The sequence below is a fragment of the Equus asinus genome, chromosome 13 (assembly GCF_041296235.1).
Source record: "Equus asinus isolate D_3611 breed Donkey chromosome 13, EquAss-T2T_v2, whole genome shotgun sequence".
Classification (NCBI taxonomy): domain Eukaryota; kingdom Metazoa; phylum Chordata; class Mammalia; order Perissodactyla; family Equidae; genus Equus; species Equus asinus.
The window spans coordinates 31,265,909-31,290,995 of record NC_091802.1 but is presented as its reverse complement, the minus strand read 5'-3'; the positions used below and the strand labels follow the sequence as shown (position 1 = coordinate 31,290,995).

The window sequence follows — 25,087 nt, the reverse complement described above, 5'->3', positions numbered from 1 at the left end:
GACTGGGGAGGGCCAGAGTAGGCTATTGGGGTGGGGGAAGGAAGAAGACTTGGCACCAGTGAGGTTGCATAACATGAGCCAGGCTCAAATTATGTGCCAGCAATTTACACGAGTCTTCTGTGACTGTTTATGTTGCTGTTTATTTTTTAAAAAATCAGTACTTATCTTGGCCACCACAGCCACATGTAGCTGACATAAAAATACAGAACACCTTCATGAGACTCACAGTCCCCCAGCATCAGTACAATCCCCTGTTCTGCTCGGTGGTCACTGCCCCCAACTCTCATTCCCTCTTGAAACCATAACAAGGAAATCACAGTATTAGAGACAACTCTGGACCTTGGGGAAAGGGGACAGAGGCGCCAACCAGGAGCCCCAGCCTTAGGTTCACTCAGTAGAAGTCAAATATTGCAAATACTTTCTGCAAGCTTTTCACAGTTGGAGCTTTCTCTGGCTTAAAAGAACTCAACATGGCTGTTAGTCCATTTATCACTTTCTCCTCATATGGGCTTGGGAGGCAGGCAAAATAGACAGGGGTTCAAATCCAGACTCTGCATTGATAAGATGTGAGGCCTTAAGCTAGTTATTGAAAAGTTTTGAGTCTCAGTTTCCTCATTTGTAAAATGAGAAAAATATTACCTACCATATAGGATTGTTATGAAGATTAAGTGAAATATTTAGAAGTAAAGCACAGTGCCCCAGTAAATATGAATAGATGTTTTCCTAGCATCCTCCAAAGATCACTAAGCATTAGCTTCCTATAAGCCATTATCATTTTTGCATAATTCAGGATTTTCTTTTTACCTTTTATTTTTTGTAACATTTTACACATGCAAGATTTTAAAAGGTAATCTATAACCTTTTAAAAAATAATGGGAGCAATTTTCTTAGGAAACTTCAGCCTTTGCCAATGGTCCTTTCCCATTATCAGAAAACACCTGGCCTAACTCTGCATCAACCAGAAATATCTTTTATTGGGGAACTTGAAGTACCCAAAGTCACTGTTCTTCAAGGAATCTACTGGAATCCATAGCCCCTGCTTAAAATGTACTCTCAAACAATGGAGTGTAGATGAGGCAAAAAGAAGCTGTACACATTATTGTTTCTTGGTATCCAGCTGACAACCAGTGTTTTCTTACTTTGTCCCAGGAGGAAGAGTAAGTGACTAGCATTTTATTCATTCAAGAGCTATTTTTAGAGCTATTACTCCATATGAGGCACAATGTTGGCCAACTGTGGGGGATGCAAAACTGAGTCAGACACAGCGTCTGCCCTAAAGAACTTACAGGGAAGATAAAATGCTCATTTAACACAAATTTTTTGAATGCCCACAATGTGCAGATCCTCTTCTGGGCCCTGGGGATACAATGGGGAAAAAACAGACAAGCTGATGGAGTTGACATCTTCTTGGGTAAACAAGTAAACTAATAAATAAATAAGATTATTTCAGATAATGATAAATACTAAAAATAAAATAAAAGAGGATAATGTATTAGAGAGGCAGGATAAGTCTGGTAGAAATAACTTCATAAGTTAGAGAAACAGAAAGTGCAGATAAAACAAAGTGGGTAGAATCATAGACAGGAAGTTTCAAAGAAGTAGGCAGGACCCAGATCATGACTCCTTGTAGACTAGGGGTCTGCAAAGTCTTTCTATAAAGGGTCAGATAGTAAATATTTTAGGCCTTGCAGGCCACATGGCCTCTATTGCAACTATTCAATTCTAACATTGAGACAATATGTAAAAGAATGAGTGGTGTTGTGTTCCAATAAAATTTTATTTATGGACACTGAAATTTGAATTTCATATGCTTTTCATGTTACAAAATATTTTATTTTATTTTTCAATATAAAAACCATTCTTAGTTCACAGGCTATATACAAAAACAGGTGGTAGACTGGATTTGGCTTACAGGTCTCAGTTTGCCAACCCCTGATGGAGACTATGTGAAGAACTTTGGATTTTATTTCAAGCGCAATTACAAGGTTTCAGTAAAGAAAAAGTATTGTGATATGATTATGCTTTGAAGAGATCATCTGGCTTCAGTGGATTGGTGGGGGTATAAACAGAGGCAGAGAGACTAGTTCAGCTGTTAAACTGTATTAGCAGTACTAATGTGAAACAACGGCAGCTTGGATGAGGGTGATAGTAATGGAGTTAAAAAAATTAAAGGAGACCAATTTGAAATATATCGTGTAAGTACAGTTGGAAATACATATGCATGAATCATTATAAAACAAAACAAGAAGAGTATTAATGCCAGAAGGAATGACAGATAAAATTACTCCGGGAAATCAGAGAGAAGGACCCAGAGTTGAAGGAGCCTGAGCCTTTCACTTGAGCAAGTTTTTGACAAGGGAAGATGGGAGAGGCATCAGGCTGGCAAGTTTCTGAGCGTTTGCATGGTGATGGGGAAAGAACTTTGGTCTGAGACAGACTTGAAATTTGGTCTGAGATAGACTTGGCCTTTCCATACGTCTTGTCCTCATCTGTAAAAATGGACCATAATATTAAACTGTAAGCATCTTGAGGCCAGGGACCATGTCACTTGCCTCTCCATATCCCCACAACCTAGCTGATCTAACATCAATTTACTAAGCATTTATTGACCTACTATACACTATGGCATATGCTAGCTGTTTGGGAATATATATACACACACACACAGTCACTGTCCTTGTAGAGCTTACAGTATTAAAGATATAATCACACCAATAGATAATTACTGTGCTACAAAGAAACAGTGTTTTGTGCTCTGAGAGAGATAATAGGACTTAATGTTACCTTGGGATCAGAGAAGGCTTATGTGCAGAAATGATTTTGGCATTGATTGCTGAGGGAAAAGGAAGGGATAATTAATGAAATGAAAGTCAGAAAGGAGGAGGAAGAACGGTATGTGCGAGAGAGGAAAGAGCCTGATATGTTCAAGGATCTAAAAATCGGAAAAAGAGAGAGAACAAGTGGGTGCGATGAAACTGAAGCTAGAATATGGAGAAGGCCCAGATCAGCCAGAGCCTTGTAGATCAGGATAAGAATTGAGGATTTTATCCCAGGCTCCATAAGAGGTTATAGGTGAGTTTGGGGTTCACACAGAGCTAGCTTTAATTCCCAGTTCTGCCACTTGTTAAATTGGTAGAATTATTGAAGGAATGACTTAGCCTATCTTGCAGGAATATTGTGAGAAATAAATGATGAAATTATCTGTAAAAGAACGTGGTTGATTTTCAATAATAAGTGTTAGTTGTTCTTTCCTGGAGCACAGGGTAAATGCAGGGAGTAGCGCAAAATAAGGCTCAGAAATTGGGTTAAACGTTCAGCTAAGGAATCCTTATTTTGTAGATCATAGGGAGCAAAATGGATCTATGAGGATTGTCCCCTGCCTATCAATGTCCACATATAAGTCAAACCCACTTGATCTAAGCCCCTACCCCATTACTTCTACAAGAGAGACTGGGGTGGGTATCTAAAGATCAATATGGCATGGGTCCTGTCCTCAAGGAGTTTAATTTGTTAGTAAAAGTTATAAGGAGGAAAATGCGGTGTTAAGAAAGAGTATAGTAGGAGAATGAAAGGAAAGCCAAATAGTTAGAGTGCCTTTCTCTGAATGAAAGCTTGTTATCTGGGAGGAAAGTTGGAACGCTTTTGCTTTTGCCCTTGTGGCTGGTTATTTTAATTCCATAAGGGCCCAACAGGATTCAGAAAGCTGTGAATTGGCCACATATATTGGATCTGTGTGTATAAATCAGACAGCTGATCCTGTGCTTCCCTGCTTTGTATCCTTCGGAAATGTAAAATAGCTTGCTAGAGCTCTCTCCCTGAAGGCAAGAAGGGCATTCCTCTGCTGGAAACCAAACCAAACAAAAATCTCAGCATCCTGGGAAGCTTCACCAGGAGAAGAGCTCTAACTCCATGAAAGAGATGTCAGATGCTGCCTATTTTCGGAAGAGGAGTGATGGGGTGGCAGTCCCAGCCTTCAGATCTCTAAACACCACTTGGTTTTGAGTCTGGGCAATTGTTCAGCTTTATCCATTGCAGCCTTTAAAGAGCTTATACTTCTTTAATGAACAAAAATTATTATCTGGACAGCTTCTCTTAAAAAGTAGTCTAAAACAAGTGAAAATCTATCTAGACATCTTACAATTCAAGGATATGGCAGTGTTCCAAGGAAAAGTGAAAAGTGTGTCTGAACTAATGACCAAAGTGCCTATTTTCAGTTCATAGTGTCCTAAAAGTACCCATTCATAGAGCCCAGATAACCATGAAATAAGATATAAAAATAAAATATAAAAAGAATATTATAATAACGAAGCCCAGATAATCCTGTTTAGGTGTGGAGCTCTTTCAGGCCATCAGGAGAACTGGACTGGTACATCCTGCCATACATACAATCAACATTTCGGTTTCTGTTGGTCAGCCCCTGACTCTGCCATCCCTGTTGCTGTCAAATCCATAGATGTCCACCCTGCAGGCTGTGTGCTGCTCCAGTTTCTGGGTCAGCCCTGGCTTGGGCAGGAAGAACTGACACAGGGAGCCTGGGCACCTGTACTGCCCAGTGCCTGGGGCCTGGCCACTGGGCAGACTTCTCAGAGGGTGACTGCTTAGTAACTGAACTTTTGCCCCAGATTCCCTCACCGTGCCACTCGTCCCCCTAAAGGGATTTACGTACCTCATTCTTGTCTCCTGGTAACAGAATGTTACCTAAATTATGCCTGAGAGATCTACTCCCCTTGGACACTGTACCTTGCTCATCAGGATACACCCACCCCTAGAGTCCATCTGAGCAATCACCTAGCATTTATCCAGTGGTGTAAAGATAAATGTTTAACAATTGGCTCTGTGGGGAAAAAAAAGTATGTGTTTGTGTGCGTGTGCATATGTATGTGTATATATACATATATGTGTATGCATGTATATATATACTTATTCACATATATACATACACGTGTATACATGCATACATACAAACACACACGTCTATTATAAATTTTACTGATAGAATATGTAGCACACAATTTACAAACCATAATAAAATATACAATACTCTTTATTGTAAATTCCTTTAGCCTACAGATTCTCCCAAAATGCTTTAGTTTGTTTTTATCATACTCTTGAATCTGTAAGCCAACCTACAGCTGCAATTAATGGACAATGTAGTTGCCATATAAATATTAGTCGATAGCTTCATTTACTTTAAGGAACTAAAACAAAAATGAAATAACAAAGACTTATGTTGGAACTTCACTCATTTGTCAATGACATAAGCAACTTCTTTGTTGAAACAAGTAATAGTTTTTCAGTACTGGAAGAATATTTCCTCAATTTTTTTGTGTTATTCACAATGTAACAGCTACAAAAACTTTTAATCTGCATTATTAACATTTTCTCCACCACTTTCTTAAGTCTAGACCAATGGTCAGCAAATTTCTCCTGTAAAGGGACCAGAGAGTAAATATATTAGGCTTTGTGGACCACATATGGTGTCTGTCACATATTCCTCTTTGTTTGTTTGTGTGTGTGTGTGTTTTAGAATCCTTTAAAAATGTAAAAACCAAAACCATCCTTAGCTCCTGGGCCATACAAAACAAGACCTCCAACTGGATTTGGCTTATGGAACTGCAGTTTGCCAATACCTGGTCAATACAGTTCACAAAATAAAAAATCATGCCCTAGTTTACAGCATTTGCTGATTTCTATGGTATAAAGATTCCCACCATGACCAATTTCAAGCTACCAATCACTAAAATGTTTGTAAAGAGATGTGCAGTAGTACACCATTATATACTATTCTTCCCGCACGGATACAACAGATATCAATAACCTCAAGAGTATAAAGAATAGTAAAATGCAGCAGAATAGGAAATGATGAGATTTAAGTATTTACTGTCTTTGTCTTTAACATAACTTATTTAAGTTTATACAACTTAATTTTTAATGATGGCTGTGTTTAACCACCAGCTCGCAAAATTCCTGAAATTTTAACAATCAGTTCTCACAAGCCATATGGGTCAACTCCAACCCCCTACTGCATTTACCCCATCTAAATGTGGATCGGGGCCAAGCTCCTACTTCCTCCATCTCCCTATTTGTATTGCCTCTAAAAGGTACCCTATCACACCACCTAGTCTTAGATGTGACATGATAAGTGGATTTTTGCACTCTGTACTTTGTGATAAGTCTGAGATCTTCCCAACTCTTAGTTTAATGTTCTAGGAAAGCCAGTAGATGAATCTACTAAGGAAAGATATCCTATAAATGTAAAGAAAAAAGTCATTTCTATATGATGTGGGCTTGAGGATTACTTAAGCTTCCAATAACTCCACTAGTGCAGATTATTCAGAGTTTCTCATCCCAAAACTGCAGAAACTAGTGAGGGAAGTTTTGTTTGAAGGCACCCCTGGTTAAGTGACCAAATACATACATGAGAGGTGAAACTCCATCAATCTCACTGCAGACATCAGGCTGGCAATAGCTGGGCCTCTGGAAAACTACTATTCATTCAACAAACATTTCATGCTAGGCTTGGAAAAAGAAAGAACTATTAGTAGCAGTAAGATACATAAAAATCATAACACCTTTCATTTCAAAAGCCAAGGGAATCAAGAGAAAGAACAAATTTAGATAGAAGCCATAATAAGGTGAACTATTAGAGGGAAATAAAGAAGCAAATGGGTCAGACTGTGGAGCTTTTTTTGTGGTTACTTGTAGTCCTTATGTACTTTCAAAAACCCAAACGTTTAGACGTTCCCACTCCCTGTCAGTACCTGTATGGAGCTCCATCAGATAGCAGGCAAACTAAGATAGTACACAACGTTTACAGAGAGGCACATATTATTTTTGTGGATAGCAGAACCTGACAATATATAAATGAATGTAGCCTTCCGATTCCTGCTTTCCTTTTAATCTTCTAGAAGTAGTGGGTGCAAGAAGGCTTTACTAGTGTCCAAAAAAAAAAAAAGCCTTTTGCCCTTAATTTAAATCATTGTTTTTCTAGGGAAATTTAATTTGGGAAAAAAATGTTTTTCTAATTAACTGGAAGACTGTGTGCTATGCAAACAATAAAGATTCTTGTTTGAAAGTAATGCATGCCCCTGCTCCTAGGACTACCAAGGGAATTTAAAATAAAAAATGCAAGCGGTCCTGACCTCGTATTTTGCCAGAGCTAAACAGAATTCCCAGATCCAGAGTTTTCATGTCAGTTCCCAATTTAAAACCCACAAATGCTGAGAGGGTTCATGCTTCAGCAAGACACATCTTCTCATCTCTAGAAATGACTGTATCTGATCTCTCTGGGTTTCTCAGCATGTCCTTCTCTCCCTCTTTCTTCCTCTTGTGCTACGGTTGGACTGAAAGGTTAGTAACTGCACAATTAGATGGATCAGGGGAAGATTTCATAATGCTCTGGTGCTGGGCTGGTCAGTCTAGCCAAATTCCGTTCATTAGCTAAGGCGCCGGGATGAGTATGGCCAGTAAGAATGCTGTTTTGGTTCCACAGAAGTGCTGATAGGGAATAGGAAACAAACTTATTTTTTTGGTTCCTGAGAGGCAGTATGAACAAGTGAAGAGTCTGGGATGCTGGGAATCTAGAGGCCAGGAGTTAATCTCCATCTCAACCACTTAATGGGCAGCTCAAGAAACTTTCGTTCTCTTTTGACTGCATTTTTTCTATTCCGACACTGTTTTCTTATTTTTTATGTACCAGCATCAGATTTCTATCTAACTTAGACTTTAAGCATTCTGGAGTCAAGAATCAAGCGTTCAATTCACCCAACACTTACTGAGCCACCTATACTGTACTAGGTGCTACGATAGGTGCTTTGGAAACTGGTATTAATCCAATATGGTCCTTGCCCTCAAAGAGCTTATAGACTACAGAAGAGACTGACATCTTAAAAAGGAAATGCAAAACAATAAACCAAGTGCAATGTAAGAGATATATTAAAATTGCTATGGAAAACTGGCAAAGGAGCTGCCTCTCGAAAGCCAGGGAAAGCTACAGAAAGGAAAAGACCTTGAACGAGTCCTGTTTGAATGAAGAGGAAGATGATTTGGGGACAGAGGAGAGCATACCAGAAGAGAAAACAGCATAAGCAATAGATCTGAGATCAACCGACTAGCTAGGCTAAAGTGGAGGGTTTGGGCAGAGCCTCTTTCCTCTTTTAAGTATACCCCTAAATTGTGAACAGGATAAAACAACTCTGGGCTTTGAGGCTTTTGAGACTTTAGGGAGAACCTGGACAATAGCAGGTTTGGGGTTTTTTTAATCAATTGAATAGAAATTAATTGGACATTGCTGCACTGTTCTCTTATGCCTTTACTTTTGCATAGTCTTCATCTCTAAAAGGCTGGCCTGAAACCTAAAAGCGTTATCAGCAAAAGCAGGATGTATTAATCACACAGTCCACACCATGAGGCTTGAAATTTATCTGAGCTTTAGACTAACTTCCCTGCTTATGCATCCTAACACTTTTAGTCATGAATTTTCTACTCTTGTCACTGATTCTGTGACATTTCTCCTCACATTATAGACTTCAGGTGACAAGGTCAGACCTTCTTTTTCTACTTATGCTTTTGGCCTTTGGTTTTTATAGCTGCCATCAGGAAAATGGTGGTGTTCAGCCAGAACACTCCCACCCAAATGACTCTATATTTCTAAAGCTTAGATAAAAATGAAATATTTGTTAAAATAACAAAACGTCACATTCAAAATATTCGTGTTATTCGATATAAATATAGTGAACCACAGTCTGAGCCAGAGCCAAATTTTAAGAAATACTAACACCTAGGTTTTGTCTGGTACCTTTCTTGCTAATGTCCAACTGCTATGAGCCACTGCATGATTAAACCCTGCTTCTATTTCCCAAACCTAAGTAGAAACAGTCGCCTTGATCTTTATCTTAAAATTATAAGTCTTATATAGTTTTAAACTTCATATACATGGCTCTAGCCCTTCAGGGATTTAGAGCAGGCTTATAAGTGCTTTTCTCATGGCTTTAATATTAAGTCTTTAAACTACCTACATATAACTTTCCAGAGAGACCATGCTAAGTTGCCTTCTTAGAAGTCCCAGTTGGCTCTCAAAGTGATTGCTGCTCACTAGCTTTCGCTCCCTTGTTCTTTAAATGACCAGAAGCTCCTTCATGTCCAAAGAGTCCGACAATCCAAGGAAGTACATAGAGGGAAAAGACTACTGGTTGCCCCAGAATAGATTGGCCATTCCAACATGGAGAATTTTTTTTCTTCCATGTGAATCTTCTCTTTCTCTCGCCCCTTCCCCTTTGAAATCCAGATGTGTTATAAGATTTAATTAGACTTAAATGCTTAAAACTTTCTAACTCCCAACGCAGAACCACACCTCCTTACAAACATGTTTCTATTTGCTTTTTGTTTTGTTTTTCAAGAAGCCAGGTTCTCTTTTCCACCTGAAACATGCTATGTAAAACATATTTCAATTGAACATGAACAGTTTTTATTCAAAAATAAGCTTTTTCTTCAGAAATTTTAAAGATTGTATCTTTGAGCAACTTTTCATTAATCACTTGCCAAATAATCCAGTATTGTTCCCACTAATCCCTAGTTCTTCTGAATCCTTAGTGGGGGATCAGAAGCTCTTGATTCTCAGCCTTGAGCTTGGAGCTCCACATCAGTCAACCTCGTATGTTTCAATGACAACCAAAAACAGTTTGTTTCCACAATTTTCCTATATTCTTTGCTCTTTCTAGTTGTCCTCGCACATTTGCTGCTGATTTTAATTTTGTTTTGTTTGCAATAAGTCCTTCAATAATTCCTTTTTTTCTTTACTCGAATTACGTGCAACATTATTCTTTGATTACAAACCCTCTCCAATTTGACTTTCAGAGATTTGGCTACTTTAAGAGCTAGTAGTTCATAAGCCGAATAAAACATTTTAGAAAAAATTATACATACATATATATATAACATATATTAAAATGCATATATATATATGTTTTAGAATATGTATTTATAAGGAGATATAGTCCTGATTTGAGAGTTAACATATAACCTTAATCATTTGATTCTAATTAGATTTTACAATATGCCTGAGAGCTTCAAAGGGCAAGAGACTAGAGAAGGAGAACATTCACGTGTAAGAAAAATATCTCCATCTTGGAAAAACCAGTCTCCTCTGCATATGCATGTGTGTGTGTATGCATACAATCAGAAAAATATATATGTATTTTACTTGTAAAATATTTAGTGAGCACCTTCTACGCACCAAACACACAGATCCATGTACCAAAGAGGAAAAAAATGAATGATGCCTTTTCTGATTGTCACACTTCTCATAATCTAACAAGAAAAGGGACACATACAAGAAAGCATAATATGTGTATAACAAATCTTGTTTTCATACTAATAAAGAGCTTTGGGAACACCGAAACAGGTGTATTTATTTAATTATTTCTGAGGAATTTAGAGTTGGCTTTGCTAAGTCTTAAAAGATTAGTAGGGTTTCAGCAAGCAAAGGTTGGAAGATGAGCAAAAGAGACAGAGGCAGAAAAGTACACAGAATAATCATGTAAGGGACTTATACAACAAGGACTTTGCTTTGGGAAATGACAGGAGATGAGGACAGTCGAGTAAGGCTGGGACCAGATTATGAAAGTCCTTGAACGCCTAGTTAAGATTTCATTTTATTTTTAGAGTCACTTGACACTATGAAAAGATTTTAAATGGAAGAATGAAATAATTAAATCTGCATGTTTAAACTATAATTATGGCTATATAGTAAGAGGATTGCACATAAAGATGAGATGCACAGAAAAATCAGTTCGGAGAGTTGATCAATTGATCAATCAGGACTACAAAAGAATAACTGCAGCTGATGCTCATGATTATAAAGGCCTGCTCTAGAGTAATTTCAGCATGAGGAGGAGAGGGAAATTTATGGGAGGCATTTAAAAAGTAGAACCTACAGGGATTAGAAATCAACTGATTGTGAGGAATTGGGGAAAAAGAGGAGGCAAGGATGCTCTGACATTTGAGGTTGGGTGACTGGATATGTGGCAATGCCATGAGCTAAAATTGAGAAAACAAGAAGAGAGACACATTCTGGCAATGAGAATTACTTAGGGGACACTCAAGTGGAGTGGGGGACACTCAGTAGAAATTTACAGGAGGAAGTTAGAGCTCTACAGAGAGGCTAGACCTAGGATTCCAGTTTCAAGAGGCATAGTTGGAGCCCTAAGAATAAATAAGGTCACTACTCAGGGCAAGCATGTGTGGAGTGAAAAAAGAGCCAAATCCCCAAGAAACATCACATCAAAGGGAGAAGGAAAAAGGGAACCAGGGAGAGCCTGGAAAAAGGGGATCAGGACACAGGAGAAACAGAAGAGAAGATGCAACGAAAACCAAGGGGAAAGAACTTGGCAAAAAAGTAGGAGAGGCCAAAGTGGCAGGATTTCCTGGGAAGAGGCTGTTGCAGATGATCAGAGCACTAGAAATTTTAGGAGAGCAATTTCAAGAGAGTGAGGAGAGCAAGAGAGATTCCCAGGAGCATAATGAAGAAGAGCGGAGGATGCAGGGGCAGTGACTCTAAAGCAGAGGGACTGTATGACTCAAGGGGAGCAGCAGGATTTAGGGATGGTTTGGCTTAATTTTGAAGTATTTAATTGTCATAGAAAACATAATTTAAATGTTAAGGCCTATAGCTTGTCATCATGAGGTTTAAAAATGTACACATCTTGTCTTTCATGTGACAAATTCCTGCTTCATTTAGGATTGCCTTAAATCCTGCCATGTGCAAACTGTTACTTAAGACACTTTTACTAATGATGCATGATTTATCTTTCCTGACCATCCTTTTTTCAACCAATGGTAAATGTTATGAAAGAACATGGTCTCATAGTAAATGGGGTGTTAGGACTTGGATGATTTACCTGTGAATGAACACCCACCTTGGAGATGTCAGGTATAGGGAGAGCATTGAAGAGGTCAGCCGCAAATCTCAAATCTTCAGGCTGAAGAGAAGCCAATGAAAAAGCCTGGAAGACGATATCAGGTAGGAGGAGAGCCAGGGGAGGAGTGTACAAGACACTAAAGGAAGAGAATGCTTCCAGAAGGAGAGGCGTTAAATGATGTGTAAGGAAATGAAAGGAGGCTTCTTATTTGGGCTATGAATATCACTGAGACCTTGAAGGAGCACTTTCAATAGAATGGTGAAGCAGAAACTAGACTTGGGGAGTGAATAGAAGGTAATGTCCTAATGACCCATTCACTTCTCACATGCAATAAATAATTTACCTTCTATATACAATGAACTTTTATATGTAATGTGCCTGAGGATATGAGTGCCTATATACATATATACATGCATACACACATGTATATTTAAGGTATATTAATCACCATCGAATGACTACTTCTTTTCCACTCTTGTTTTAAAAAAATAATTGTGAACTTGGAAACTGACTTGACATTCCAAAGAGAATTGCTAGATGAGCCAATATAGGGGAAAGAGGGTAAACACTGTTTTTGAGAGAGATTACATGATAGTTTCTATGATGCTTCTTGATATATGACTGAATTTCATTCTCTCTTCTCCCTTCGCCTCTCTCTCCTTCCAGTGGAATGGAGCATGTCTAAAGACTTTTGTCCTTTGGCTGGAGAAATAATCATGGAAAACCTGCAGACCCTGAGATGCACAATCACAGGACTTAAAATGGTAAATGCCAAATCTTCCCATTAGACTGCCCAAGCCTCTGCCCCTGTTGTTTGTGTTGGGATTTTGGTAGCAAATGCCAACTCTGCAAGCAACAGCCAACACCCAGTCCTCTGGCAACAACTGCCACTCGTTAAGCTTGATATGTCTGGTATCCATAATCTGAACTCCACAAAGGAGTGAGCAGACAGCATGAACCACTTTGTAAGCTGCCATGTTGTATGGAGATCAGAAAAAGACTGGCCTCATGCAAGCCTTGAAAGCTGCTGCTTTCTAGATCACAGTCTAATCTTCGGGGGGGATCAAAGGCTCTGAGAGATCCAATTTTGACTCCCTGTCTGACGGTAAAAATAACAGCCTCATCTAACCCTCACCCCCACAGCCTCGGTTGAGATCAGTCATCAATTGGAGTCACACAATTTCCTGAGAGAAATCCTTTACCCTTGATTAAAAAAAGAAATCTGTCTAAATCTGCTTTCACAAAAAAGAAACTATATATTGTGGCGCTACATTTCTCAGTAACCTGAACCAATTTAAACTGTGAATGAAAAACTGGAACAAACTGTGCTTATTTGTTTAACCAATCTAAACTTAAATGTTAACTATTTATAGAACTAGAAGACATAAGAGCATATGAAATGCAAAAAATAAAAACTCTTAGCAAATCAGTTCAGACTGGAACAAATGCTATATATCCTCAAACAATTAAAATGAAACAAAACTTGATCATCAAAATCTTCTTTTAATCAAAAATTTTTTAAAGTACACTTAAATCAAATATGTATTTTTGGGGGGTCCAATTCAAATAATTAATATCTTAGGACCTTTATACGTGAAAGGTAGAGGAGAATTTTGTTGTTGCTATTGTTTCTCTAAACGGTTAGTCAACTAAAACAATTATCTGTAAAGTATAATCCTGAAATCCAACATTTAAAAAGCTGCATTAGGTTGCATCTCTTTAAGTGTGAACCAGCTTATTCTAATAGATTTCTTGGTGTTTGAGTCACCACCACAGAATCTTGACTTATAGTTCTCATCACACGTCTAGACCAGGGGCCAAAACTGTGTATTACCAGAACAAACAAACCCCTGAGCTGAGGGGTGTCCCCAGAGATGCTATCGGCAGAAGACTCATTTCCCACCCTATAGCTCACATAATGGAAGAGGGCCAAAAGAGAACCCTAGGGAATTTCCATTGCTTAAAAGAAAAAGCGATATGGTGATAAAAATGGAAAACTCTCCAGAGAGACTTTCTCTAATATTTGAACTCATTTTTATAGGGATTAAGTTTTTCCACTTGGTCGTCCAATGAGAGCAATGCAGACACTATCCTAATCACATAAAAGCCTAGAAGTAGATTTACACTTCCACAGAATCTCCATAACCTTGAGGTACATAGAAACCCATTTAAATGTTAAAAAAATTTAACTTTATAATATGGTAAGGCCAATATTATTAAACCCCTAGCAAAAGCTCTACAAAGATTACTGGGTTTTTTTTAACTTCAAATGCCATTTTACAATTTTTGCAAGCAATGCTTTATCAAATGCTGGCTTCTAAAATGCCCCTTTGGGTTCACTGGAAAACAAAAATCTTCCCAAAGCCAAAATATAAACCATACAAAACATTTTAAAAGATTATAGGCAAACAAAAACAATTTAATTCTTTATGTCATAAGACGTTAAATAGAAGCCATTATTTTAATAATGGTTTTAAAATTGAAATAAGATCAAAGAATTAATAAAACAAATGTTTGAATAGCTGAGTAGAGAATATTTATTGCAGCACTATTTATTGTGGCATAAAGTATGGAAACAATCTAAATGTCAACCAATGAGAGACTGGTCAAATAAATGTCCACCAATGAGGGATTGGTTAAATAAATAAAAAGTATTTGCCCACAGTGAAATACTGTGCAGCCACTAAAAGAATGAAGCAGGTCTTTAATTACTAATCTGAAAAGATGTTCATTATAACTTGTTAATTTTATAAGCAAGTTTATCAGCTAAAAAAGGTGATGGTGATTGCTTCTGGGGAGGGGAAAATAAGGAGAAAGAGGTGAGAGTGCGAAATTGTTGTTTTTGGCAAACCTTATAGAACTGTGACTTTTAAAAATTGGTATATAATTGTTTTGGGGGGATCAGGAAAAGTAATTATGATATTCCAATTTTGAAAAAAAAGAAGGCACAAAGAAACTAAGAGGGCAGCCCAAATATTTTTATTATCATATGTAAACATAATAGTCAAGAAAAGCTAGAAAGCTAAAGTATGGATAGTGGGGTAGGTCATTCCCAAGGATGAACAAGTTCATCAGACACAGGAATCTGCCTCTAGAGTAAAAGTGATTAAAATTCCCGATGCATTATTCTCTCTATTTCAATACTTTGCAGGGCCAACAGTATTTTGTCCAAGTCTCGGCTTATAACATGAAAGGATGGGGACCTGCTCAGACCACGACGCCAGCATGTGCCTCTCCTTCTAGTAGGTGGTGGCTGTGAACTGTCTCAAGCCTGGCAACAGGCTCCAACTCCAACTCCATCCTCAGGATGCCATTGCTATTCCCTCTCTGCACTGCTTAGGACTAACAAGACCTCCTCAGGGTAGCATCTGGACCACATAATGAATGATTCCTCTGCAGAAAGGTTCCCCTGGGAGGCAACTCAGTGGAATGAAAGGAAAGGGAATTTGGAACCAGCAAGACTGAATTTGATACCCATTATACTTTTTATTAGCTGTGTGGCCTTCAAAAGTTACTTAACTCATTGAGTCTCAATTCAACATCTGTAGAATGGGTCCAATCATATCCTTTCACAGGGCTTTCATGGGGATGTATGAAGTGACACAGTGGGACTGGCTGGCCCAGAGTACATACAGTCCATTTTGGCTCTCATCTCCCCTTCCTCACCAGAAATCTAGCAAACTTTACTTACATTCTGTCAGAAGAAAAGCTTTCTTGCTAACAGGCACTCTGCTACACTCTGACATGAATATATTCTATAATATTTGTAGTGGTGGCTGAAAAAAACCAGCAAAAGCCTCTTGTAATTATTTGAAGATTAATAATTCATGCCTGGTATATTTGGTAACTCTGTATTAACCAGAAAATTTAATTAACTGGAAAAAACATCTCCAGACATACCATATGATAGATTTTTCTGCATAATGAGCCTATTGCTCTCAATTGTATTTTAATTTCTTTTAAATCTTCACTAATATGATAGTTAAAAATGTTATCATATGTTTCCTGTGAGAGTGCAAACTGCTGCATGCTTTGTGGAACACAATTTGCCAGATTATGTCAACTGCCATAAGAACATTCATTTCTTTTTACCCCATAATTATCCATCTAGGAATCTAACCTAAGGAAACAGATGCAGACAAACAATTATGTACAAACATGTGCACTACAGCAATATATTGATAGAGTGAAATATCACATGTAGTGGGGAGGACAAATATCCAATATTAACTTAATGGTTAAATAAAGTATATGTACATATCCATACTATAGAACAAGACACAACCACTAAAAATGATGTTTTAAAAACCCATTCATTGTGTTGAAGAAATTCTTACGGTGTAAGTTATAACATTTAAACTGTGAGTTTGACTATAATTAGGTAGATGTGCCTGTGTGTAACTATCAAAATTTAACAGTGAATATTTGGGTTATGAGATTATGGTCTCTTTAGTTTCCTTTTTCATATATTTGTATATTTTTCAAGTATTATGACAACCCTTTACCCAGGACTAACCATGAATCAGGTGGTATCTTATGGGCTTTCACATTCAGTGTCTCACTTAATCCTCACAAGAGTCATTCATCATTGTTCCCGTCTTGTGGATAACCAACACCATCATTATCATCTGCATCACTGTCAACATCAGAGCTAACATTTATAAGACTGACCTTATGCTATGTGTTAATCTAAGAACTTTACATGGATTAACTCATTTGATCTTCATTACAGACCTATTGAGGTGATTTTTATTATTGGATCCATTTTCCTGATGAGAGAACTATTAACATACAGGCACATACATACAGAGTCCAACATCACCAAGATAGCAAATAATGAAGTCAGATCCAGACCCTAGGGACCTTGTTCCTAACCACTATGCTGTCTTCCTCCATTATTAATAAGGAAACTGGGATTCAGAGAGGATGTTTCCTTGCCCAAGGTCACAACTCCGGTATGTACCTGATTCAACTCAGGTATGCACCAGGATTCACGCCTGAACTGGTCAAGACCCTGCCATGGGAATTAATACCCTGCTATCAGGCAGACCAGCAGACTAAGCTAAACAACCATTCCTGACTACCGCCTCTGGTGGATACAGATAGCTAAATCAGGTCATACAGAGTCTTGGACCACCAATACCAGAGATCTCTAAGGCTCCTGAGTCCCCTAGCATTTGATGATTTAGTGATTCCAGTCTTATTTGGACATCTTTCTTATTAAAGACTTATCAGAAACACAAACTGGGAATATTGCAAGATTAAGATACTAAGGGAACCAATCTCATTCCAGGAGAGAAAAGAAAAGAGTATGGATTATCGGAGTTGGAGGGATAAAAAGGACAAAAAAAGCAAAAAAATGCTCGTCTCAGTTGATCTGAAGGTGGGACAGGCGGAAACCCACTCCAAATGCATACTCCATGCAAATTCTGATCTGTATATGAATGCATTCACTTATAAATGTCAGATGTTCTCGTTCTATAAACTTCAAATTCTATTCAGACACTCTCCCTCACAGCCCATTTTTTTTTAAAGATTTTATTTTGTTTCCTTTTTCTCCCCAAAGCCCCCCCCCCCCCCGTACATGGTTGTATATTCTTCGTTGTGGGTCCTTCTAGTTGTGGCATGTGGGACGCTGCCTCAGCGTGGTCTGACGAGCAGTGCCATGTCCGCGCCCAGGATTCGAACCAACGAAACACTGGGCCACCTGCAGCGGAGTGCGCGAACTTAACCACTTGGCCATGGGGCCAGCCCCACCCTCACAGCCCATTTGAAGAGCTCTCTCCAGAATGACAAGAACAGTTGTCCAGGACTCGGAAGAGTCACTTACTACTTAGTAATTAACATAGCAAATGGCAACGTTTTCTAAAACAGCACATTTGATTAGTAGAGCTTTCTGGCAAAGATCTAAAATCCAAACATGTCATTATAGTTGGTTCAGACATGCCATATCACTTGGAAAGAACAATATAAAAACATTCTGGTTCTATTTATAAACAGAGTATGACATTGTGATGTAACATATATCAGTATTCAAATATTTACTAGAAGACAATGTATTCTAACATGACAGAGTAATTGGAAATTTGGTAATATGTTCCAGTAAGCTATAAAACTTTTTTTTATATTTTTACAAAAGGCCTTAATGTGTTTTTATAGACTTATGTTATATAGTATGGTACATAATAAGAGAAAAGGACCCAGACGGGCTTGTCTGAGTTACGATCAGGAAAGTCCTGATATCACCAGTGAATGTAAGCTCTGCATTGTGTTGCAACTGAAGTATCTCATTACCAGAACAGTGAACTGTATTATGTGGCACAATCTGCTCTTTTCTTACCACACTAAGTTTATTCCTGTCAGGTTCCTGATTTCTTAATATATTTTCAATTTTCTCCCTCATCCTTAAAGTCTCCTATTTTATGTAGTCCTCAGAACCTTCCAAATATGTCTGAGAAAAACTCATTCTTTCCAAAAACCTTGGCATCGTGTCCAGTGCTCACTTGGGCTGCAATTTAGCATTAGCAATTTTCTAACGTATCATAAAGTCATCAGCTCAAGCCCGCCTCTGATGTAACAGGGTTCAGCTGAAAGAGCCAGGTCCATTTCATCTCCCCTTGCATTGACGGCAGTATTCACACTCATTAGAATGTATTAGCATATTCAAGGCCACACAATAATTCAGCCACCAGAAGTTTTACTCAAGCAAACAATGTTGCTCATGTTTTCATGGGCACTTCAGATGCACTCATCCAACTACAAGAAAAAACTCATGGCCTTTGGGAATCCCTGAAAGCAACATTTATTTTCACTGTGCCCAGATACCAGGGACACTACAGATATTATAAGAGCCACCTGGAGTTTGTTTCCTCAAACATTTCCAAATTTCCCAGTAAAAGACCTTTGCTAGCCCATTGTGCCTGAACACCATCATGCTTCTAGTCACAATGTCTCACCAACATTTAATGAATGTCTCCTACGTGCCCAGAATGGTGCTGTACTTACATTATTCCTTTGAAACCTCAAATAATCTAAAAAGAGATTCAAAAACTCAATTTACAGAGAAGAAACCTGAGGCAAAGAGAAATTAAGTCACAGTTCCTGCCCACAAGGAACAGAGTCTACAGAAGGTAGCTATGCCAATTCCCTGTCTCCAGAGTTGACCACAACTAAAGCCACAGCACAGACTCCAACCAAGCTCTGACCCTCCTTCCCAAAAGAAAAAAACCAAAAACATGTCCAGGATGTAAGGAAATGAGCACTATATGGAGGGTCATGAGACTATGTTATAATCCTGGCTATGCCATCAACAAGCTGAGTAATATAGAACTGGAATGGTTATTGCTGAGCCTCAGTCTTCTGAGAGGTAAAACAGAGAAGGGTACATGAGGGAGGGTGGGAAGGAGGAAGGATCAGAAAATCTCCAAGGCCACCTTCTTCACAGGGAATCATCTGATAGGGTAAGAAATGATGTTTTCATACTCACTGCTCAGGGAGTTAAATTTCCATCAATGAAATCCCTTCTTTTTGAGTTATTTACAGAATGCCTGCCATGTCACGTTGTGCTGGATACCTAACATACCTCTCCTTTAACCCTCACAAAAATCCTGCAAGGTAGATTCTATGTTCCTTTTTCATATTGCAGAGTAGTGACCTTGTCAGTGTAAATAACTTGCCTTATCTAGGAAGCAGAAGAGCCAGGATTCACACCCAGGTTTATCTGACTCCAGAACCTGTTTTCTTTCTAACTGTGCTGTATTACTTGGCCTTGGATGGACCAATGTGGAATGCTTTTACCTAACTTTAACTGTCATGGCATCTGCTTAAGTTTCTAAACAAGGGAGACTCCATATTTTAAAATAAATCTGGAGGGAGGGAATTTGAAACTCATTCAACTAGAATTTAAGCCTCAGATATATTCATGAACCAACTGACTTTTCTAAGAAAAAATGAGTAGCATTTTTAGAGAAAGCATCTCAACCAAGGAGCACTTTAAGTTGTTGCTTTTGAAAGGTTCAGAAAGAAAAACCGGGGGAAAGAAAATAGAGGGAAGAAGGGATGGACTATGAAATGACTGACCTGCTGAAAAAAAAATCCAGAGTTGGAGACAGCAGAATTACAATCTTGACATTAGTCCCATACGGGTTATTACACTTGATATCATTATAGCCAAATGGAATGAAAATAGAAGGGGGAGAAAAATCTCAGTGGGTATTGCAATTTAAATTTGCCATGTAAGCTAATACTGTATATTTAGAGACTGAGCAGACAGGGTGGTTGGTGGCTCAGAGTATGTGCAGGGGTTGCTGTGCCAGCTAACCAAAGCAGACATTCATTAGAGCAAAATGTAGATTTCCATTTCTTGGCATCTGACATGGGCTCTTTCCTTGGAAAGAAATGTCAATTTGGCCAAAAGTGTGAAACCTACAATAAAAGCATTGGGACTGTGGATTTCATCTAGTCTGCACATTCCCACCCGTTTCTTTCCTACTGTGGAAATCCAGCTGAGAATTGGGGTGCTGAGTGTAGAAGCGGAAGGGGAACTGATTAGGACACAGGATGCTGAAAAGGTGGGTAAGGAGCTGGGGAAGAGGAAACTGGACTCCCAAATTCTCTATTTTCTTTTGGCTTCCAATTGCCATTTTCTCTTCCCTAAAACTGCCCAACACAAGAAATCAACCACAATTAATATTTTGCACAGAGCCTTGAACAATGGCAGCTTCCAAACCCTTGGCATTGCCTGCTAGCAGTTCAAGTGCTGGGTACTTATCCACAGAGTCTGTGGGTAGTATGAGCGAAACTGAGGCAGGGTAGGGAAGAGGACTCCTCTGCTTTAAACTTTCCCTGTTTGTTTCTTTTGTTCAACAGACTGGAAAGACTATGACGACAGAGAGCCCAGACACAAGGGACAGAGTGAAGTTTTGGAAGGTCTGCTGCAGCAGGTCCGAGCCCTTCATCAGCATTATAGTTGCCGGGGTAAGGATAAAAATCTGCGCTCGGCCATCAACTGAGGTCTCAGTGGCGCCGGTAATTTTAGCAGTTTCCTAACTGGGTCATACCTTCTCATTCATCAGGGAGAGGGAGATATTAATATTTGTACATCTGGAATCACTTTACAGCACTATCTTGCTTTAACCCTTCAGAAGAGATTTTCCTCTCCTTCCTTCCCTTCCTCTCTTTCTCTCTCACCCTCTCTCCATATGAAGAGTTTGAAAACAAGCACAAGAAAAACAGCAGCTGCCACTGGTTGCCTTCCCTTTGAATTGTCCCTTCACACACTCCTCGGGGCACTGGGTCTTTGGGATATTCACCCTCAAACTTTTCACCTCCAAGGAAAATTTCAGGATCATCCCTAAGGAAGCTGCACCAATTATAACAGCAACAATAATATTAACCTTTGTGTACATTTACAATAAAGTATACATGCAATTTCACACCCAATATCTCTTTTTCATCCTCATTTTGGCAATTATCACTGAGGCTAGGTGACTTGACCAAGGTCTCAAATACCAGGAAAAGTCAGAATCAAGATACCAGCCTAGGTTTTCTGTCTCCAAGTCCAGTCTTCCTGCCACACCTCATTTTTTTCTCCCACCTTTACATCAGGAATGGGCAATGGACTTTAATCTTCCCCTGTACTACTGCTCAGGAGAAAGCAGAGCATACTTTCTCTAGACCTAGCCAACTACATCCAAAAAATCTCTGAGAAGCTTTTAAAAGTTTCTCTTCTACTTGGGCTGTTCAAATGAGACAGGGTCAGGTTTCTGATCTGTGTAATGATTCGTGGAACAGGCACTTAGTTTTATTTGGAGAATTAAAGCCTCCGTAAAGTTTTCATTTTCCATGCTCCTTCATCCATCAGATCTCCAACTGCATTGCACTCTCTAGATTCAGGGCACTGATTGACCAGTTAGGTAAGAAATCTATGGTTGAAACTAAGAGATGCTAAAGAAATCAATCATATTTAGCATTAGCAAAAAGTTATTCCCTATTACTATACAGCTATGACAACAGAGCCCTTCAGAAATGTTGGCTATAGCTAGGAATGAGGACAAGGGTTTGCAAAAAAAAAGTAATGTTCTAATGAGTGGTTCATTAGGAGATGTAAATATACATGGAAGAAGCTTGAGAAGGAAACTCAAGTGAGATTTCATCCCCAGATCTCCAGGAAAACTTTACTCAGACCAGGGCCTTCAACATTCCACATTGACCAAAGTACACTCAGTTCTCAGTTATCTAGGGCCCATTTAACCAGGTCAGGCATTATCTGGGCTCCTTTCTCATCTTCTGCCTTTCCATCCTTCTCCTGCCCATTGGTTCCTGTATGGCAGGCAAAGGTAATAAAGCAATTGGATAGATGATTCTTTGCGATTCATAAGCCACTTTGTGTTTGGTCTTTATTGAAGGGGGAAAGCTAAAACTACTCATGAGAATAAGGGATTATTTTTGATATTATCTCAGGATTTAGATTCTTTGCCCATTACTATTGGATTACCATCCAATAATCATGAAATGATTGTCTAGACAGACCAATTATTTCTATGGTTTCTATTCAACTTGTATCATGTACATGCTTTTCCCTCACAGGAATGTAAACACAATATCAGGAAAGATTTAAGTAAGGCAAAAGGTAGAACTTCCCAAAAAGGAAGAATACATTCTATATTGAAATATACTCTGGACACTTAAACAGTACCCAAAGTGTGTTCCAAAAAGCAGTGATTCTATAAGATGCTCAACTGAAAAAGGGTCAAGTAAGTTTGGAAAATTTTACATTATATATTCCTCTTTTAGAAATGTAAAATGGACATTAAAATATTAAAGACTCTAATAAAGAGACATTTTGAATTTGGTTAAGCATTTTCCAAACTTATTTGGCCACTGTAAAACATTTTTCACATAATTAGTGTTCTAAGGCACAAACTTTGGGAAATGCTGACCTTTAATATGCCAGGATAAAAGAAATGACCTCACACAAAAAGGGAATGATTCTAAGATAATTTAACACAAATTGCTCTAAGTCTAAAAGGAAAATTAGGTATTGCATAAAGAAAACTACAAAATTATTATTTAAAATACTCAACTACATTGAGATACTATGTGGTTTATTGGAGATATGAACTTTTAAAATTTTATAATTAGAAAAATAATTATTTCAAATCCCAGTTTTACTACTTACTGTGTGCCCTTGAGAAAAGCATTTAATCTCTCTGAGCCATAGCTTCCCCATTAGAAAAAAATCAGCATAATAGTATCTATCTTTCAGGATCATTATGAGGATTAAATTAGATAATGCATTAAACTCACACGGCATAGTGTTGGCTCTTCACAAACTCTAGCTTATTTTTCTTCCATTGTTCTTCCAGATGAAGAATGGGGTACTCTCCATCCTCAGCACTTTACTGATGTCCTAGAATTAAAGTATAATCGACTCCATAGTAATGAGGCTGGAGTACTCAATAAATTCACAGGATATTCCAAATGCAACAGTAATAAAACAAAACAAAAAAATCCCTTCTCCTACCAAAGCCCTGCATGGGAGGTACCAAAACCCACATTAATTTCTGTATTTTGGCTAAGGTACTGGCCACAGCTAATTTACAAGTTCAGTACTGAGATGGAAATTCAATGGAGATGCTAAGCAGCCTTTATTGTTCACAAGATTAATGCTCTGACATACATAATGAATTATAAAGAAGCCAACTGTGGTCCCCATAGCAGTAACCCCACAAGAGTGAATTTCAGTTATCATCCAAATTTTCAACTAGCAAATATTAATTGAAACAATGTCTACTATGTGTCAGGTGCGAGACATATTAGTATAAATAAAATAAACTCCCTATGCTCAAAGCACTTAAAAGCTAAAGACCTACTGCATTCAGGGTCCAGAAAACCAAGACCTACTGCTCCAGAGCCCAAACTAAGCAGAGACAGAACAGAAGCCATGGTGGTTCTTAGCAGAAAAGTGAGTTTAGACCTTGTATTAGTCAAGATGGGCTGTATCATGCTGCAGTAACCAAAATATTTATTTCTCCTACGTGCTATCGGTCTACCACTGGTCAGCTGAGAGCTGTCCTTCTGTGTTGTCATCATCCTCTTTCTAGAAATATTTGCTAGCACCCATGGCAGAGAGAAAACAAACTCTTGAAGGTCTCATATGGGCAAGACTTTACGTATGTCACTTATGCTCACTTACGTCACTTTATGTATGTCACTTATGCTCATTGGCCAAAACTGGTCACATGGCTTCAGGCAACCATAAAGGCTCCAAGCAGTGCAATTCTACCATGTGCCCAGAATATAGGAGACCTGGGGTATTTAACATTTGCCTGGGCCCCTTTCACTACTGGTGGTAGCATTTTATTTTTTCTCTTTTTATTATTTTTTTCTCTTTTTTTTTTTTTGAGGAAAATTAGCCCTGAGCTAACATCTGCTACCAATCCTCCTCTTTTTGCTGAGGAAGTCTGGCCCTAAACTAACATCCGTGCCCATCTTCCTCTGTTTTATGTGGGATGCTGCCACAGCATGACTTAACAAGCAGTGCATAGGTCCACACCAGGGATCCAAACCAGCAAACCCCAGGCTGCCAAAGCAGAATGTGTGAACTTAACCGCTGCGCCACTGGGCCAGCCCTTTATTTTTTATTCTTTTAGTTTAATCTTCATTTTTATTTACATTACATGTGACTATACTCTGAAGTCAGGCTACCTGGGTTCAAATCCAGGGTAGACATTTATACCTGTGTGACCTTAAGCAAGTTTCCTAACCTCTCCGTATCACTTTACTCATCTGTAAAATGCAGATAAGAATTACATATACCTGTCAGCCATTGTTTAAGGATTGAATGACTTAATATTGGCAAAACACTTAAAAGAACTTTATTAAAAAAAAAAGCAATTTGCCACATCTTTCATTTTTTACTCCCCAAAGGCTCAATTCTTTTAACCAATTCTTTTGATATTTTCCCCATATCTCTAAATAAACATGCTTATACTGCTAATTCTTGATTTTTTTCAAATGTAGCCATTATCTCACTAAGGAAGATGATGATTTCTCTCTTTTTCACCCCTCCACCCTTACATGCACATGCAATTCCTATACCCTCATCCTCCTAAAACACTTATAATTTTAGCAAGATTGATATTTTTTGTTTACATTGTAATGATCAT

General features: G+C 38.4%; 1 protein-coding gene across 3 annotated transcripts in view; it reads left to right on the top strand.

Moving 5' to 3' along the window:
- Positions 1–25,087, top strand: part of ANKFN1 (ankyrin repeat and fibronectin type III domain containing 1) — a 364,521-nt gene that overhangs the window by 281,106 nt on the left and 58,328 nt on the right. For all 3 annotated transcript variants that reach the window (XM_070482963.1, XM_070482964.1, XM_044745817.2), the window contains exons 8-10: positions 12,585–12,682; positions 15,070–15,160; positions 20,787–20,894. In XM_070482963.1, coding sequence (XP_070339064.1) covers positions 12,585–12,682; positions 15,070–15,160; positions 20,787–20,894 — 297 coding nt within the window. The remainder of the gene's footprint in view (positions 1–12,584; positions 12,683–15,069; positions 15,161–20,786; positions 20,895–25,087) is intronic.